Below are 18,651 nucleotides of genomic sequence, written 5' to 3'. Positions count from 1 at the left end.
CTCTTATCATAACAGAAGCTGCACAAGTTACAGGAAATAAGAAAATGCAGATGAGCAAGAAATAAAAAATAAAAACTATCCAACCACCATCTATAGATCACCATGGTGCACATTTGTCCTGACCTTTCTTTGTGCACATAGGTATGCATATACATTTTCAGTAAAAAGAGGTCATGTTATATTTTTCTACCACCGTTTTTTTTTTTTTTTTTTTGTTGTTTGTTTCTTTGTCAATGATCTTCACTTAGAGAGGTGAAGCAGGCAGGGCCAGGGTAGTATGGCTAGACATTAAAGGAACAGGTTCTCCCCTGTTCTGTTCCTTGTGATACAGCCCTTTTGTTGGGGAGAATTATTATTCTTGAAAGGAACAAAGTCAAATAGGGATTCAGAATTTCCAAACATTTCCCCAGGAACAGATTTGAAGTAACTAGGGAAAGTTCTTCTAAGCAGCCTCATAGGCATTACTTTTCTATTTCAGTACATGTACTGGGATTAAACAGGGCAAGCCTCTCCAGAGTTCCCTGTGGTCCAGTGCTGCTTAACTGCTTAATTCAGGAACGTATGGGTTTGGGAGGGAGGTTGTGGTGAAACGGAAATCCCCAATATGACTATAAAAGAGTCAGAAAGCCCTCTATGGAAAGCCCTCGAAGACCCCATTCATCCCAGCTGGGGAAATTAAACCTGGAGCTTTGAACACCTTCTTCAACATCAAGTTGCAGCTAACTTGAACCTCATCAGGGAGAAGAAACTAGATTCAAAAGAAAGGCAAAACAGGAGTAACATCGTTTCCCTTAATAAGAAGGCTTAATACCCAAAATAAGAGTGATGGTGTTTGTATATACATGAACTTCTCAACCAGGCCCTCCATCAATCACGGACTCCATATTTAAGTGTACAGATCAAGCGAGAGCCAATGAAAGCATTTCTGGCTGCAAGTCTGACTTCCCAAGCTGGAGGCAGCTGGAGAGATGGGCCAAGAGAAACCCTTCTGGAGATGTTACTGTGGGAAAAAATAAGGAATACGCTAACTCTTTGTATCAGTAAGGAGGCAAAGGTTAGAGAGAGAGAGAGAGAGAGAGAGAGAGAGAGAGAGAGAATATCTAGATAGCAGTCACTGACATTTGTTCAATTCTCAAGAAACTACAGTTAGAAGAAAAGGAAGTGGTGTGAACTTTTCACCTTTTATCTGAATTCTCTAAAGAGGAGCTCTGTAGGATTTCAACATTCTCAAGACAAAACAGAACGCCAGCAGTTACTGATTGGAGCAGTTCCTTTAGGGTCTACAGGGCCTTTGCAAGAACAGCACACAGTGGGCAGCCTAGCCCCCTCCGTCTAAACAAATCCTTACCCCACTGCTAGTTGGGAGTGATGGATTTGGGGGTGGCCTATACACTCAAAGGATAGGTAGACACCCTTCATATCTTTACTTCTTATAGCAATCCGATTCCTATCAAGTAGAAAAGGAATCATAATGCCCAGTCTGCTCTTGTCTTTTAAGATAGTGAGGCACAGGAAGAACCAGAGATTGAGGAGGTTCACCCATGAGAGATCTTGCAAGAAGACGACAGTGATTAAAACTGCATCCTGATTTCTGTTCTGAATATGTGCACCCCACACAGTCATGAAATCTACAGGGCAGGGCTTCCTAAGTGTTACACCCACCCTGTGGGGGTGAACTGATTTCTCCAAGGTCAAAGAGTAAAGTGAGGCCCTTTATTCCCCACACAGAAGACTTTTCAAAGTACATTTCCCAGTTTTGTATTTCACTGTCAGACTCAGCTGTGTCATGACCTCCTGGCTGCCTTGGTTCAGGAACTGCTCCATGGACCAGAAGATTGCATTCCCTTCCTTTGGTAGGAGTGAGGATGTTTGTTCCTGGGTCTGGGGAACACTGTTTTATCTACTAGGCATGTTAGGTCAGCCAAGGAAGGAAGAGACAATTAAAAAAAAATACAAGGGATTCCTTTTCTAGTGAGGAAGGTAGAAAGAGAGTAAAAAAAAAAAAAAAAAAAATGGAAATCATACAGATAACTTTCAAATAATCAAAATAATTTTTGCTTTGTGAACAAACCATGACTTACTTCTAGCCCCATCCAACCTGCCTTCTCTCTGACTTCTAGCAAACTGCCAGACAGCAATATGTTTAATTAAGTAGTAGTCAATTTAATGTTAGCCTAAAATGCCTATAATTGTTGATAAAATTTTGATGACAGCATTTTGTTGCCTTCCTCAATGATTTCAAAAGTCAAAAGAAAAAAAATGTTGGTATTCCTTATTTGAATTGCTCACATCAAAACTTATGTTCATTAGTGTTAATTCAGAACTGGCTTTGTGCAGCTCCCAAGGTAATATCAGGGGGTAATTATAGATTTTTTTTTTTTTTTTTTGGTACTGGGGATTGACCTAGGGGTGCTTCACCACTAAGCACATCCCAGGTCCCTTTTATTTATTTTTATTTTGAGACAGGGTTTCAATACATTGTTGAGGGTCTTGCTAATTTGCTTAGGTTAACCTCAAACTTGTGATTCTCCTGCCTCAGCCTCCTGAGTTGCTGGGATTATAGGCATGTGCCATTGTGTCCAGCTAGATTGAAGACTTTTTAAATGAGATAGATCTTAACTGGGTTCTAGATCACAAAGCTACTAAAGAGGAAATGTGAAAACAAACTCTATGTTATATGATATGAATCATAGTTAATCTCCTTAGGCATCATAATATTATGATTATGTAGAGGAATGCCCTTATTCCTAGAATATGCTACTGAAGAGTAAAATGCCATGATATTTGCCACTTACTCTCAGAAAGTTCACCCAAAAGAGTGTATATGGATGCACATATATGGGTATGTCTACTACAAGCACAGGAGAGAAGACAGGTAAAAACTGTGGCAAAAAGTTACCAGTAAATCTAGATGAAGGATAAATGGTTTGAAAAATCTCCAAAATAAAGTCCTGAGGGAAAAAAACAAAAAACTGGCTTAACAAGATAGAAATTCAATTCACTCTGCAGCAAGACCTACAATCTTTAGCATCCCAACCTTGGCAGGTTGTAGCCAAATTCAATGGTCACTGCTCTGGATGTCTAATTGGGGAAAAAAGAAGATGAGCAAGAAGAAATAAAACCATGAAGGAAACAATCTGAGGCAAGGAATGAAAACTCACAAGAAGATGCAAGTCCAATCAAGCTAGAATAAAGATAGTAAATGAAGGGAGACATCAAACTAAATTAAGGAGAGACATGTCGTCCCAAGGACAAAACTAAGACTTCAGGCAGAATTAAGGGGTTCCTAGGAGTCCAGAAACATGGATGGAGTTGGATACAACCTCAGATAGAGCCAGTCAAGAGACCCAAATGCATCCATTTGTCTTTACTGCCCTTCAAAAGGAAACCTGTGAGACTGAGAAAGATCCCGAGAGAGAGGGGTAAAAATGGCTAGAGAGATGGTAGCTAGACCCCAGGAGGGAGGTAAAATGAATTAAAATTTATCAGTAGCCTTCTGTGTTTGTGAAAAATGAACCATAAAAAGGTTTTAGCTGGAACAGGTGAGATTTTGGCTAAACAAAGGAAGAACTTGCTCATCAAAACTGAATGAGGGAGATTGTAGAGTCTGCTCCTGAAAAGCATCAGGAAGAGATAATTAAAAGTCCTCGGCTGTCTCAACATTCACCCAATGAAGCCAGGAGGTCACACTAGATAAGCCTGAGCCTCCTTTAATGTTACAATTCCCTAAATATTAAAGGATAAGTAAAGATGGCTACTGACCAATGCAGCTAAGGTGAAATCTCAGAGCTCATGCTATTCCAGGGGCAAGTTAAGAAGAAGAAGAAGAAAAAAGGCACAAAGTTAAAGGAAGGCTTGCCTTACCTAGGCTGCTCCAACAGCTGTGTTGTGAATTACCAGATGATCTCTCCTAGCTCCTCCCCTGAGCAGGAGAATATAAATAGTGCTCAATTTACCTGTGGCTAGCCACAAGCAGAAGATTTGGTCATGTGACTCGACAAGCTAGGAGTTAACCACCAAGCAGGCCTCAGAGCTCGGAGGACAGGTTGTCCAGCTTGCTACCCAGCACTGGCTTGGACTATCAGGATCCGCTGCTCTTAACCTTGACTCTGATTTGATCTGCTCTGGGCTTGTGGGGGAGGGGATGCATAAGGTTCAATATATGCGTCAGGACCAGAAAGGTCACAAAGCCTGCTCTGCCTTTAGGGTCTAAGATCCTATTAGGGTTACTCTCCTCAACCATCACATCCTTGAAAACCTGTGTGAACCATCTTGTTCACTTTCACTGCTCTGAATATCTATAGCCTCACTCAAGTTCTGCTCTACATCTCCGGCTATAAAGAGGAGAAGAGATCACCATATCCCACGGGGTGATTCCCTCCCCAGGCCCTGACCTTCAGAAACTGACCTTAAATCAGTGGCAAATTCTCATGCTATGCCCTAGCTGTGGAAAAACCCAAAGTGTGCTGGGCAACATTCCAGGACAGCCCCTGCTCTGAAGCCCTGGTCTTGCAGTTGTTCAGATTTCCTAAGAGAGGCACAAAGGTTATGCAGTGCCTCCAGGGTAAACTAGTCTGAAAAACAAGATTAGGTGGCCCCTCCTGAAAGAATCTTGAAGGTATTACATTAGAAAGATTTTTTTTCCTACCCTCAACAGATGCCTGACTTCTGATGACTTCAACAGAGGGTCCCTACCTGGGTTACCTCCCCACATGCTCTTGCAGAGGGCACTGGAAGATAGTTCTGCCATCTTTCCCTGCATATGATAGGCTTTGGGTCTGATCTAAAATCAGGAGCTGCTTCATGATAATATCATCTTTTATAATTTAGGTAAAGAAATGACTTTTTTCTCCGGATGCAAAAGGGAGAATTGGATCCAGGGAAATAATACGGGATGTTAATTACCAATATGTCTGAGTTGGAGATATAACTCAGTGGTAGAACACTTGCTTAGCATGCAAAGGTCCTGCACTCAATTCCCAGCACTGCAAAAACAAAACAAAACCCAAGACAGAATGTCCTATCCAAGCCTCTTAAGAACTAGAACGTAAAAGCTCAGTTGTCAGCTGAGCGTGGTGGCACACACCTATAATCCCAGCAATTTGGGAGGCTGAAGAAGGGGGATCATAAGTTCAAGGCCAGCCTGAGAATCTTAGCTGACTTAAAATAAAAAATAAAAAGGGTTGAGGATGTTGCTCAGTAGTAGAGCACCCCTGAGTTCAATTCCAGTACAAAAAAAAAAAAAAAACCTAAACAAAAACTCACTTGTCACAGTCCTTTCACTTGCACAGCAGCTCCAACAGACATCTAAGCTTCAGACAACCTCACAGGAATTTGGGAGCAGCCTTTTGTCGCCCTCCTCCATCTCACCCTGATTCTGGTTGTCATCCACCTGGCACATACTCTGGGGTAGAACAGAAGCAGAATAGTGGAGGTTTAGAGCAAGAGGATGTCAAAGAATTGTAGGGGATAGTCTATATAACTTGACAACTGCCTGAAGACAAACAACCTGAGTGTATGAGCTGGGGTGATAATAATAGCAAATGCTCACTGATAAACTTCATGTAACTGCCTGGGCCCTTGAAAATCATCCTGAGGACAACTTAACCACAGCTAGATTAATCAAGTCTAGGGAAGCAGCAGGTAAGAATTTCACATAAAGGATGCACATTAAGGGGCTAGGGTTGTAGTTCAGTGGTAGAGCGCTTGCCTCGTGTCCGTGAGGCACTGGGTTCGATTCTCAGCACCGCATATAAACAAATAAATAAAGGTCCATTAATAAGTAATAAAATATTTTTTAAAAAAGATGTTCACTAAAACAATTTTCAGAAAGCCTTTTTTTTTTTTTTTTTTCTGTTAAGTAAGATAGGGGGCTGGGGTTGTGGCTCCAAGGTACAGCACTCACCTAGCACGCATGAGGCACTGAGTTCAATCCTCAGCATGACATTAAAAAAAAAATTAAAAAGTATTGTGTCAGGAGCTAGGGATATAGCTTAGTTGGTAGAGTGCTTGCCTTGCATGCACAAGGCCCTGGGTTCAATCCCCAATACCACAAAAAAAAAAAAAAAAAAGTACTGTATTTACCTACAACTAAAAAATATATATATTAAAAAAAAAGTAGTAGTAAGGTAGGGTCAGGTAGTGGGGTATACTTATAATCCCAGCTACTCAGGAGCCTGAGACAGAAAGATCACAAATTCAAGGTCAAATAAGAAGAGCTGAGGGTGTAGCTCAGTGATAGAGCACTTGCCAAGCGTTCATGAGGTCCTGGGTCTCTTCTCCAGCACCACCAAAAAAAAAAAAAAAAAAAAATCCATGATTTGAGGGCCTTCAAGGAGCACAGATACCTAACGTGTGGTTGAGCGTGAAAGAAGACACAATGGCAGGGTCTAATTCCCTAACTCCACCTGCCTAGCAATGATCCAGCTCCCCTTTGCCGCGCGATGCAGGGAAGATTCTCAATAAAAGTGAGCCATTCCTTATTGTACAAAGTCGTAGTTCCCATCCCATTTGGTAAGATACACCGCACTGAACCACACAAACACCCTCCCCTAAGTCCATGACATTTACAAGGCAGTGGGTATACCAACTAATGGCAACATAGCGGAGAAAAGCTGCCTGGCTTAGGCCCATAACCTGGCATCGCTTTCTAAACCAAATTCACTGCTTTCCCACTTAGAACTCTACTGGGTAAATGTGAAGTGGTATTACGTTATTCCATGGCTCTGGTGCAGAAGAGCCTTCCAATTTCATGTAATTCAAGAAATGAAGAGTTGAGGAAGATCACGGTGAGAATGTGTAACCTTAGAGTAAGGAGGCAGTTCTCCCTAAAGGTACCTGGACATCCTGAACATGCTCCGTATTTCAGCACACTGCTGCAACCCTGCTGACTCCGCTGCTGGGTCCACGTGTAGCAGGGGCTGGGCACTCACAGGGCAGCAGGCACCCAGTCAGCTGTCAGAATCTGATGCCAACCCTGTCCAGTTTGAGAGGTAAGGCCCAGCTGCAGTCTCTCAGGAGACTCTCAGGAGGTGGCCTACTACAAGGTCCACACCTGGACCCAAACCCTGTCTTTACCTCAATGTGCTTTGTGAACTCAGATGAGTCACCTAACTTCTCTGGGTGTCAGTTGGTCCGTCTGTTAAATGGGGAAGAATAAGAGATGTTATAAGGATGTAGAAGAAAACTTCCATTCTAAAGATCTTCTGATAGTCAAATCAGCCTAGCACAGTCATTTGTTAAACATTTTATTTGGAAATCATTTCAAATTTATAGATGCAAAGATAAGAATAGCAGACAGAGCACCCATACAATCTTTACCTAGATTTGCCTATCAACATTTGCTCCGTTTGCTTTACTGTTGGCTTTCTTTCACATGCACTTTTCTCTACACATGTGCTCACACACACATTCATGCCTGTCACCCACTCATTCACACACAAACACACATACACAAGCACTGTCCTTCCTGGGTTTTTGTGTGGTGTTCTGTTTGAAAAAAAAAAAAATGGGAGCTATCAGAGGGTGGGAGGTCGGAGCTGAAGAGACAGCACTGGAGGCATCGCTGCTTGGTGATGGTTCCTCAGTTCTGCTCCCCGCCCCCCCTACAATGCACACGGCAAGCACTCAAGTATTTTGTAGTAGAGGCGAACTAGTACATGGAAGGGGACCAAAAAAGGTCAAAAAAGTTAAATAAGGTTGTTGGTTACTCTTTTCTTTTTTTTTTTTTTAACAACAAAAATCCACAAAAAAACAACAACAACAAAGCATTTATATGAACCATGGAAAAATCTTTATTATATATACAGAAATGGTTTTGTAATATTTATTATCTTATGAGGCTGGAAAGTAACAGGGAAAGAAAAACTCCACACAAGCATGTGGGTATTAGAACATTAAAGTCTATACAAAATCTGGTTTGGAGAATTAGAGTTGCCCATAACCCTTTTGGGAGGGTTAGACACCTCTAAGAAGCAGGCCAGGCAATTCTCCCTGATGCCAAGTCCCCAGACAGAGGTTTCTCCCAGAGTTCCGTCCCTGTTGTCACCCTCACTGGGCTATATTGTGTATACATCACCTACTCCCAGCTAACCTTAAGTGAGGAGAGGGAGACATGCTCAGGCATGTCAGATGTTCCCCCAGGCTCCCTTACCACCAAAGGGGAGTGGGTACACCAGGGATTCCCTTACATGGCACATTGCCACGCACTTGCACCTATATCCCACCATGAGAATGTACCACCCACATTTTTCCCAGATGCTCTTTTGGTTTCAGATTGTCACACATTAGAGAGATAGCCTCTCCTACTAGCTCCATCTCAGCATATCCCCCTGACAAGTTCCCAGCTCTGTAACCATGATCATGATCCAAAGAGGCAGGACACCCCATCTGCCTCTGGTGCCCTCTTTATGGTAGTGGCACATTCCACGTGGAAATTGCATCCTCAAACCAACTAGAAACCCTCAAAAGCCACACCACATCACATATGTAGTTATGCAGTCACCATCACCTTCCAATTATCTACATCTGTCTATACCTCACAGGGAAAGGAGGAATGTGGAAAGCCGGAGGGTGGATGGCCACTCTGGGGTGCTGAAGAAACAGACTACTTTGAAGCCCAATTTCCAATTCTTTTTTGGGTTGTCTAACAAATCAGTCTTTGCTCCTGGAATACAGGAAAACAATCAGCAGGGAAACAAAGGCCGGAGAAGTGCTAGGCAGGCAGCGGGATGCCCAATTGGGGTGAAATTTACAACAGATTCCCCATACATATGTGGGAAGAGCCCTTTGCTTAATAAAGCAAAAGGATTTTATCAGTCACATGGTCTTGGGCCTTAGTTTCCTTATCTGCAACAAGGACACATTACCTGTATCAATAGGACAGTTGTGAGGATAAATGATAAAATATTTGAGTGCTGATTTTAAGTACCAAGAATGAAACACATGGAATACACTGTCAAAACTAAAGCTATCTACCCTGGATTCAATCCCCAGTACTGCAAGGAAAAGGAAAAAAAAAAAAAAAAAAACCTAAAACTATCCATAATCTGAAGAATACAGGTGAATTTTAGGGCCTTCCAGAGTTGGGATTCACAGACTCCTACAGAAGGAGCCATTTTAGTTTTCTGCTGTGAACACAAAAGTACCCAGGATCAAGGTTCCACTGAGAAACCATCCAGGTGCTGCTTTCAGCTTTAAGATGTATACATCCCTCTGTGGATGTAGCTCCACTGCCCTCCTCTCCCCACTCTCTCAATCCAGACTAGGCAATATTTACTATGAAAGCCCTGGGTGGCATCCCCTCTATCATGCCACATGCTATCCACACCTGCCCCACCCCCAGTTTGTACGTCATATCTGATGGGCACGAGTCAGACAGACAATCCCCAAACAGGGGCTGTGCAGCAGGTTTCTGCCAGCCTGCAGCTGTGGGGCAGGGAACGCACGTGTTATCAGCAGTGGTTCTCTCAAAGCCGCGTGGGCGATCAAACAGGCATGGAGCACAAAAAGCTCTTAAAAGGAAGGGAGTGTGGAGGAGTGTGGAGGAGGGAAGAGAAGGGAAGAGAAGCTGCCTAGCCTCATAATCGCATTTTATTCTGTTCAAGTTACATTCAGCTGGGCAAGTTTATAAAGTCATTTTGACTAATTCACCAGACCCATGGCTGGCAACCTCAAAGGCAAGGGAACACAGACTGGGAAGGATAGTTATTTGGGGAGTGATAATGAGCACCTCTTTCATGCTTTTTCCTATAGATGGGTGCGGGGGACAGGGAAGAGAAACAGCAGTCTCTGGTATCATAGAATGACGCCTGGCTTGGGAGAAGGGGCTTCTGGTCTATTCACACTTCAGAAGCCACCCTAGGGCCCACAGGTCATTCTGCTCCCTGGCCTAGGAGGTCAAAGATTTCAATTTTGTTGTCCTGCTTTTCCTTGCTATGTGGTATTGCACGTCTATTCTTAGTAGTGCTTGGAACAATCTACTAGGAGTGAAAGGATATCCAGCATTTGTCTCCAAAGCCCATCACCCATATCTACTTCTAAGGCTAAAGACAGGTGATCTGGCTTTTTAACAAAAGCATAACCAAACCCTACAAATTGGCTATTTCCAAAGATTAATGTGGTAACTGCCCAAACTCACCCTCTGGCTTTAAAATGTGTTGGGAAGAGAACCTACAACCCAACAACGACATCCATGGAAATGCCACGTCTTTGCCACCAGCTGGGCTTTAAGCCCAATGACCGAGATGAATAGGAGACCAGTGATTTAAAGAGAGAACACTAATGCATTGGGGGTGGGGGGGTGCTTTGTAAGTTGCCAAACAGAGGTGTTACAGAGGGGAAGTGGTGTGTGGAGACCAGAAGTGGGAAGACTATTACAAGCGAGCCTGGGGGAGGTGTGGCTCCCTCTCCTCACCCCATCCCCTTTCCAGCAACTCAATCCAACAAGTATTTATTGAGCATGACACTCCCCATCTGCCCTGGCCCTCCCTCTGCAAAAACACTCAAATCTGTTCAAGCTGCATTGTGAGTTCCATTGCACTTGAACTTGAAACATAAGGTGCCAACTTCTTAAAAAGGCAGCACACAATTTCCAAAATGGGGCAGAAGGAACTATAGAGGTTTAAAAAAGTTAAGAAACACAGCTGACCAGAAAACACTACTTCAATGTTTCATTTTCTTTCCTTTTTTTGGGGGGGTGGGGGGCCTCAAACCTAGGGCTTGGCACCTGCTCTACCACTAAGCTACACCCCAGTCCCAACAATGTCACTTTGAAAGGGAGAGAAGAAAGTTAAGAACTCAATTTAACTTTAGAGAGAATAACAACATTGGCCAATCAAAAAAGAAAGAAACAAACAAAAGCCTGCTCAAAACATTCCAGTAGTGCCGGGGCACAGTGGCGCATGCCTGTTATCCCAGTGGCTTGGGAGGCTAAGACAGGAGAATTGTGAGTTCAAAGCCAGTCTCAGCAACTGCAAGGCGCTAAGCAACTCAGTGAGACCCTGTGTCTAAATAAAACACAAAAATAGGCCTGGGGATGTGGCTCAGTGGTTGAGTATCCCTGAATTCAATCCCCACTACCAAAAACCAAAAAACATTACCACTGTGTAATGTTCCCTAGCCTTACCACACAGTGAATATTCACTAATTCTGTGCCTCCTCCAGCTTGAATTTATATTTTATTCACTTGTAGATGTACTGGATCTGTTTTGGAGTTGTGTGTTGAATCCTACTTTTGGCCCCTAAGGACACAGGACCTTAGTACTCTCACAGGTCTTCATATAGGATCAGATAATAAAGGAATCCAAGTGGCAGAGCTGGTGGTAGACTAGGCAGACTGCTCCCTAACAAGCATGGCTCCCCTGGAAAAGTTACCCACCATGTGCAGGAAAGAGCTCAAGGTCAGAAAGGAGGCACCCCAAGGCATAACTCCACTGTGACAAACCCTACCTATCCTGAGAAGCCACGCTAGGGCAACCCCAAGGAGAGAACACAGTCCTCAACTCCTAACACAGGCCGATTGCTTCAGAGCAGCCAAGTGCTCCCCACCTCTCCCCGTTTGATGAGGCAGCTAGAAATACAAACTTCTAAGGTGCGGGTAGGGCTGAGGCAAAGGCACTCCACCCACCCCCAGGGCCAGCTGTCTGGGGCTCCTGAGCAAACCCAAAGACCTGGGTGCCTGAACAGGGCAAAGTAAATGTCTGTACATGGCCTGAACTTCAGTTCCAGGTCCCCCAGGGCTGGACTTGAAATTTTCCTATTATGAAATATTTTGATAGCATTCTTTTAAGTTTATTAAAGCCACCCTTGATTGGCTGTGGTGCTCCCACACAGAAAAGTCAATTGAGGCTTATTTGGGCCTGAGGATAAACATTTAAAAGACTCCAAAGCTAGGCATTCAGCTTTGTCGTGACCCTAGAGGGAGAACACAGTGCCAGAAAACCAGGAGGTCTGAAGGGCACCAGGAGCTTGAGTCTGCTGTTCACAGTCAGCTGTACCAGAGCTTCCCACCACACAGCTGTGCCCAGGAACCATGGCCCCTTCATGAGCTCCACATGGCTGTGGAGGAAATGGAGCACAGATAATTTATAAACTTCAAATAGCATCCCAAACTTTCCTCTCTGACATCAGGATTTGTTTTTGACCTAACCATGTGAATAGATTTGGCTAATGTTTGGTTAATTCATACCCTGCAAACCAAATAATGGAATTCTCTATGAAGATGCAACTCAGCAGAGGAGAAAACTGACCAGATTTCCCACTCAGCCTTTCTTAGCTTCTACTTTCTCTTCTCTGCTCCCACTTTTAGGACAGAAAAAAGGCAACTTCCATCTTGGAAGAGAGGAAAACTTATTAACCCTTAAAGAGACTGTCCACTCTCTAAATTAACTTGCTAATAGGCATTCACCTGTGCTCTGAACTGGAAAGGAAACACCAGTTTTCCCCTCCAGCCCTTCAAAGAACTTTACACTGCTCCTGGAATAAGAGTAAGCCCAGGTAAGCCATTCAGAGCACTTGAGCTAGTATCAAATAGCATTTTATATATGTGACAGTTTCTCTAAGAGCTCCAAAAAGCAGATCTGTCCCAGAATATGAAGACTATGAAGTCTGAATCCTTTGGCAGAAAGGCTCTACTTGAGACTTCTAAGGACCTAGAGAAGGCCCCTCCACTTCTAAGGTCTTACTAGAAGAGGATACTGCATATCTAACAGTTCCACCAAGGTCAAGGAATAATGGGGCCATGGAGCCCATCGTGCCATTCATTTTAAACTGAATTTAGCAGAGAATGCAGGCAGTGTTCTCTTGGCCACTGAAGCCCACCAACCACTTTGGCAACATTCCCATTAGCCCCATCACCATGAAAGTTTGCAATCCTGCCTCGAATTTCCTAGAGACCCATATCTGGATGTCATTTTACCACTATACCCCACTGAGGTTTTCACCCCTCTTCAACTGACCTCAAAGAGTTTAAGATCTTTTAGTTCTACATTATGTGAGTGGAGAACTTCCCATACCATCTAATCCCATGATATTCAAAACAGTAGACCCACACTCCTTTAGGTACCAAAGAGACAGTTAGACAACAAATTTAAGATAACATTTAAGAGTCAGATGCTTTAGCAGTGCATTTTGCTGACCATGTTCCTGGCTCTGGCAAAGCTATCAAAAGCAGCAGTTAGCAGTGTCAGGCTAGGAAGAGCCTGGGGTTTTAATGATGCCCCAATAGAAGCTGCCTCAATCACAGGTTGTAGGACAATTGTATTCCTAAAGGACTTTTAACTGTACCCCTAAGCCTCATTATAGCAAGATGGCTCCTTAGTGTAGAAAGGTCCAATTCTATTATAATCTCCAGACTGTTTCTGACACCAGAGGCTAGAAAGACCACAGTTTGATGAGGGCTTTCTCTCCAGATCTCTAATTTGCAACCTCTTTGATACGGCTCCATACCTAGCTAAACACCCATTCCCACAAAGGACTAACCTTTCAAAGCACTGCAAGAAAAAGGGCTTAATAATTGCCAATAGCATTGCTAATAACAATGCTGCCTTATATTCATGAAGCAGCCATAATAAACATTTGACAAAAACTACCCTTCCTATGTCCCTGTACGGAAGCCAGTATTTTAGGACAACCATGACTACTGCCAGCTCTCAATGATCTGTTCAGAAAACTGAAAGGTAATGAGAAAAATTCAAAACAGGAGATATGCCTAAAGTAATTTCCATCTGATTTTAAAATGTGTTCACTGCAATTTGAGTTGTTAGATTGAGAAGAGGGGGACATAGGGAGGAGGGGGAACAAATTTGCCTAACAGTTAAGCTTTTATGTAAATTCAAATTAGCTATGTCTACTGAACACATGTCACCTGACAGCAGTGGGGGTGGGCAGTCTGGATTCATATGTGCTGATCTTCCACAAAGACTGAGAACTGACTGGAAGCAGATGGTCCCCTTTCCCAGGATGGGGATGTAGCTCAGTGGTAGAGTGCTTGCCTAGCACATGCCAGGCCCTGGGTTGGATCCCCAGCACCAGTGGGATGTGGGGGGATGGTCCCCTTTCCTCTAAAATACTAACAGGGATATAGGCTTATTAGTTACTTTCTTTAACCTCAGGGTTTTCTGAGGAGGTATATATTACACACATTTAAACTGCTCTTTATGTAAGAATAATGGTCAGGTATATTACTTAGGACAAGGGTAGGCAAACCTGTAAACTGTCACACAGTGAGTATTTTAGGCTTTGTGGGTAGTTTCTATCACAACTACTCAATGCTGCCACTGACAACATGAAAACAGCCACAGATTGTACCTAAAGGAAGAGTGTGGTTGTGTTCCAATAAAACTTTATTTACAAAAACAGGCAGAGATATGTAGCATGTGGCCCATAGGCTGTAACAAGCTACTGGTTTTAAGAAGGTTCTGGTGGATAGAGAAGGTTCCAAGGCAACATTTGGCTTCAGCCAGTTAGCCCCAGAAGAGAAATAATTAGCAAAGTTTGATTAAACATTATCTTCATGGGGTTGCAGCTGTAGCTCAGGGGTACAGTGCTTGCCTAGCATGCACCTAGGCTCTTGTTTCCATCCCCAGGACTACAAAAACAAAACAGAAACCCATTATCTTCATTCTAGGGCTATAGAGACAGAAATACCAAATAGAATAGGTAAGACTAAAACCCAGAAAAATCCACCTCTCAGCCCTGATCATCAGTGGTCCTGGAAGAACATAAAAGTCAGCAGCCTCTAACTGACCTAAGACACAAAAGAGAATTTAATTTAAGGGGCAAGTACAGTAAGAAATTTATTTTGGGTTTCTGTTACCCACTAGTGGTTTCTTAGGTTTGACCCTCATTTTTCTTTTCACTTTCTTAGCCTTCCTCTCTCATAGCCCAGACTCATAAAAATGAAGTCATTCCTCGCTTTATGAAGATGTCTCTTGTGGATAAATGGTTGCAGAAGGTAAATTCCACTCTTCACGCCACAACCCTTTTTACAAGATCTAATATATCTTGTCAAGAACACAGTAGGGTGTGCAGTGTGGAGATAACTGCACAGCCTGAATGTTACATCATTTTGGGATGAGAAACAGAAACAGTGACGACATGTGATTGTTCCTGAAACCTAGTCCCAGCTCATATGCCTTTTTAAACAGTTGGGTTTCGAAGCCCTGTTTAGAAAGCTCATTTTAAAAGATGAGGGAATAAAAACACACAAGGAGCCCTGAAATTCTGAAACCTGCAGTACTGGTTTCAGACCAACCTAGGTTTGCTCTTTGAAGCCTGAAAAGGCAATGGGCTCTGGCCAACAGTGCTCTCACCTTGGCTCTGCCAAGGGAATAAGCAGCAGCAAACATTTCTTAATAGAACCTTCTGTGTGTCAGTCACTGTTCTAAGTACTTTATGAACTCATTTGATTCTTAGGATGTAGATATTATTACCCACAGATGAGGAAACTGAGGCACAGAAATTAACCAACTTTCTCTAGCCACAGCTAGTAAATAAATGGCAAAACCTGGACTCAAAACCCACAGGCATTCTGATTCTCAACACCATTCTCTTTAAAGAGTTTGGATAGCAAGGGATTTTCCTCCATCATGTATCTCTTACTGGCCTAGAGGGAACCACCCCTGCCACTTCCCAAAGCAATGGAATGAAAACAACCTTCAACATGGAGGCTAAAGTTAACATGCAGAAGATCTGATGTGCCAGGTACATTCCTCTAATGCCTGGCCACAAAGAAGTCCACAGGCTCAGGCTAGTCTTTCCCTCTACTTTTTTCTTTCTCCTACCTTACTGCAGATAATCCCACCACCCACTAGGTAAATGTCTTATTAGTACCTCTGGGACATTAACAGGTGGAGAAACCATCAGCCCAATACATAACAAGAGATCTTTTGATTTGCCCTAAGGTACCTGACAAGCTATGCTGAGTTCTAGCTTCCTGTGTTTTATCAGTACCTTAGGACCCCTGATGTTACAAAAGGAGCAAGCCATGTAAAGAATTTAGGCATCCAAACCTACACTCTTCCCCTCTGCAGATCATCCACCACTGTTTTTCCTTTTAATGTTAGCTCTAATTGGAGTCACAAAATAACTGCTCTCAAAATATAATTGCTAATCAATTTCTACAGCACAGGCAAGCTATCTGTTGATTTCTATTAAAAGTGACTAAGGTTCTGGTGCTTGTTGTTCCACTAACTTCCCTTGGTTTTAAGGAAGCCCAAACAAAACCAACAGGTTTGTAGTCTTGTGGTATGCTTTATAGCTCATGATGGGCATGAGTTTGTCTGGGCATTGCCTTCTTTTACACCACCAGATTCTACAATTACTTTTATTACTCGGTCACCATCTTGCTACCAGATTTGACCAAGTTTCTATGTTCTGAGATGTGATGCTAACACAGTGAGGTCCAGATAGATTTGGGGGTTTTCTACCTCACAGACTTGATTAATCTCCCTTTCTACCAAGTAAGGCACGGTAACAGCTATACTTTTTGGTTGGGAATGTGCAGCAACTAAGCTTTGTAATCACCAAAAGCTCAAGAGATTCTGGTTTAGAGCATGTCATTAACTGTTAAGATGGCAGGAACCATGACTTTCATACATTTGGTACAGACTCAGGCTTTGGAAGTGTGCAATGAATGATCTTTTCACATCTGGTGTGAATCAAATGCAAGCCTCACTTTCAACTTATTGCCAACCTCCTCATGCAAGTAGGTTCCTTTTCCGTTCCTAAGTGCCTGCATTTGTGGGTCCCGTCACAGCTTTGAGTGTGAAAGCAAAGTTAAACTTGCTCCTCCCTAGTTTCCCCACACCCACATCAAGCTGCTATTAAGAAACTGTTTCGGTGAAGTTCAGAAAGTGGGGTATTTGCCACAGCGTACTTGAATGTAGCCCTCACCCCACTCACTGCCACGTTGGCCGGCAATGCTCAGGACAAAACCACCTGGTTGGGGGGATGGGCAAACTCCCCGGGGTTCTACACACATGCACACACTACACAGGATGGCTGGAATGAGACAGCCATATCAAGCAGGTCAATGATCTGGGAACAACTTCCAGACCACACTGAGAGGAATGTAGGGAGAACTGAGCGATTGCAGGGCAGTAAAAGCCGTTAAACTAACTTATTCCAAAGGATTGAAACTAAATCAGCTCCCGGAGGTGGCAAAAAGGGAAGCGCACGTGAATGCGTGGAGAAAAGATTCAGAGCTGTAGAGAGGGATGCTGGGGCCAAACTCAAGCTGGAGAAGTAACACATGGCTCCACGGGGCTCTCCTCTACGCCCCTCCCCCTCCCCGTGCAGGCGTCCAGCGCCCACCGGCTCCTAGCTCCCAGCGCAGCCCTCCGCACAGGGCGCCCCCATCACTCGTCACTCCTCACACCTCACTCCCACTCCCTGCATCTTCCACTCACCCCCATACGACACCTCTGCCCACTTTTGGGTTACGCCCCCAAACCAGCCTCTATCTGCCAGGTCCCTCCCCTCCCCTCCCGGGCCAGATTCCCCGCACACAAGGTCCCGGTGCTGCACCCCAGGTTCACAGCTCCTCGTTCTCTCTCCCTTCTCCCTCGCAGACTTTGTATGCTCCCGTTTCTCTTCCCTACTCCTCTTCCACTTCCCCCTCACACTTCTCCCCGTGCCCCTCCCCCCACCGTGCGCCCCCTCCCCCAACGGCGCCTCCCCAGCACCCGCTCCAGGCCCGGCTCACCTGCGCGGCCACCCCCGTCCCGGCGCTGATGCGGCTGCTGCAGCTGGAAGGGGACTGTGGCCCTGAGCGGCTGCAGCCCGGCCCGGGGGGAGCCGGCGGGGACTGGTGGAGAGCAGCCCCGCCGGAGCCCCCCGGCCCCTCCGCGCCCGGGTCCCCAGGCACCTCCGCCTCTGCCGCCTGCTGCGGCCCCTGCCATCGCCCGCCCAGCCGCCCGCCTGCCTCGGCCCCAGAACGAGCCCCGCACAGCCCCCCAGCCCCCGCGGCCGCTGCTTATCTGCCCTACGGGGCGGAGACCGGCCCCCAGAGCTCGGAGCTCTAATTGGCGTTCAGAACCCCAGACCTCCCCTCTCAACCAATCCACAACGGCCTCTTCCTTTAACAAGGCTGATTGGTCGCTGTGCCTAGCGATCCAAACCAAGACCCCACCCTCACCCCACCCTCTCCTGCTTTCCTATGTCCGAGAGGCCGCTGATTGGTCCATCAGGAAGAAGGCTGGTTCTCCAATGCCACCAATGAGAAGGCTCAGAAAGGGGGAGCGTCACACCCAGTCCCAGGTAGTATGCAAATACAGTGTCACGTGACGTCAGATGGTACTGGGGGCGGGGCCGGGTGTAGGGTGGAATGAAGCACTAGTGAAATCTTTGTGGGGGACAGAGTATCAAACTTTTAAGCAGTCGACTCCCCGTAACACAGAGAAAACAATGATTTGAAAAGGTATTACATTTAGTTTAATCTAGAAACCTCATAGAAGTTCAGTGCAGCTTGCAAGGTCCACACTAAGACTCTATAAATTAATGCAAAGTTTGCATACCGTTTGCCTGCGATTTGCATTAAATTCGTGCACTTAATAGCTACCTTGCCTCGAGTGACAAACACATCATTTGTCTTTTTCCATGTTTCCAAGTTCCTACTTGGGGTTTATCCAATCTTAAAAAAAAAAAAAAAAA

General features: G+C 44.5%; 1 protein-coding gene across 2 annotated transcripts in view; it reads right to left on the bottom strand.

The window, feature by feature from the left end:
- Fam117a (family with sequence similarity 117 member A) overlaps positions 1-17,936 on the bottom strand; it is a 43,844-nt gene extending 25,908 nt beyond the window's left edge. For both annotated transcript variants that reach the window (XM_046420454.2, XM_046420455.2), the window contains exon 1: positions 17,705-17,936. In XM_046420454.2, coding sequence (XP_046276410.1) covers positions 17,705-17,900 — 196 coding nt within the window. In that variant the 5' untranslated portion in view covers positions 17,901-17,936. The remainder of the gene's footprint in view (positions 1-17,704) is intronic.
- Positions 17,937-18,651: the final 715 nt, after the last annotated feature.

Source organism: Marmota monax, unplaced genomic scaffold, assembly GCF_021218885.2.
Source record: "Marmota monax isolate L192 unplaced genomic scaffold, Marmota_monax_Labrador192_F-V1.1 WCK01_AAM20220418_F8-fsc00064, whole genome shotgun sequence".
Classification (NCBI taxonomy): Eukaryota; Metazoa; Chordata; class Mammalia; order Rodentia; family Sciuridae; genus Marmota; species Marmota monax.
The sequence above is the reverse complement of the archived record's forward strand: the minus strand, read 5'-3'. Positions and strand labels throughout refer to the sequence as shown.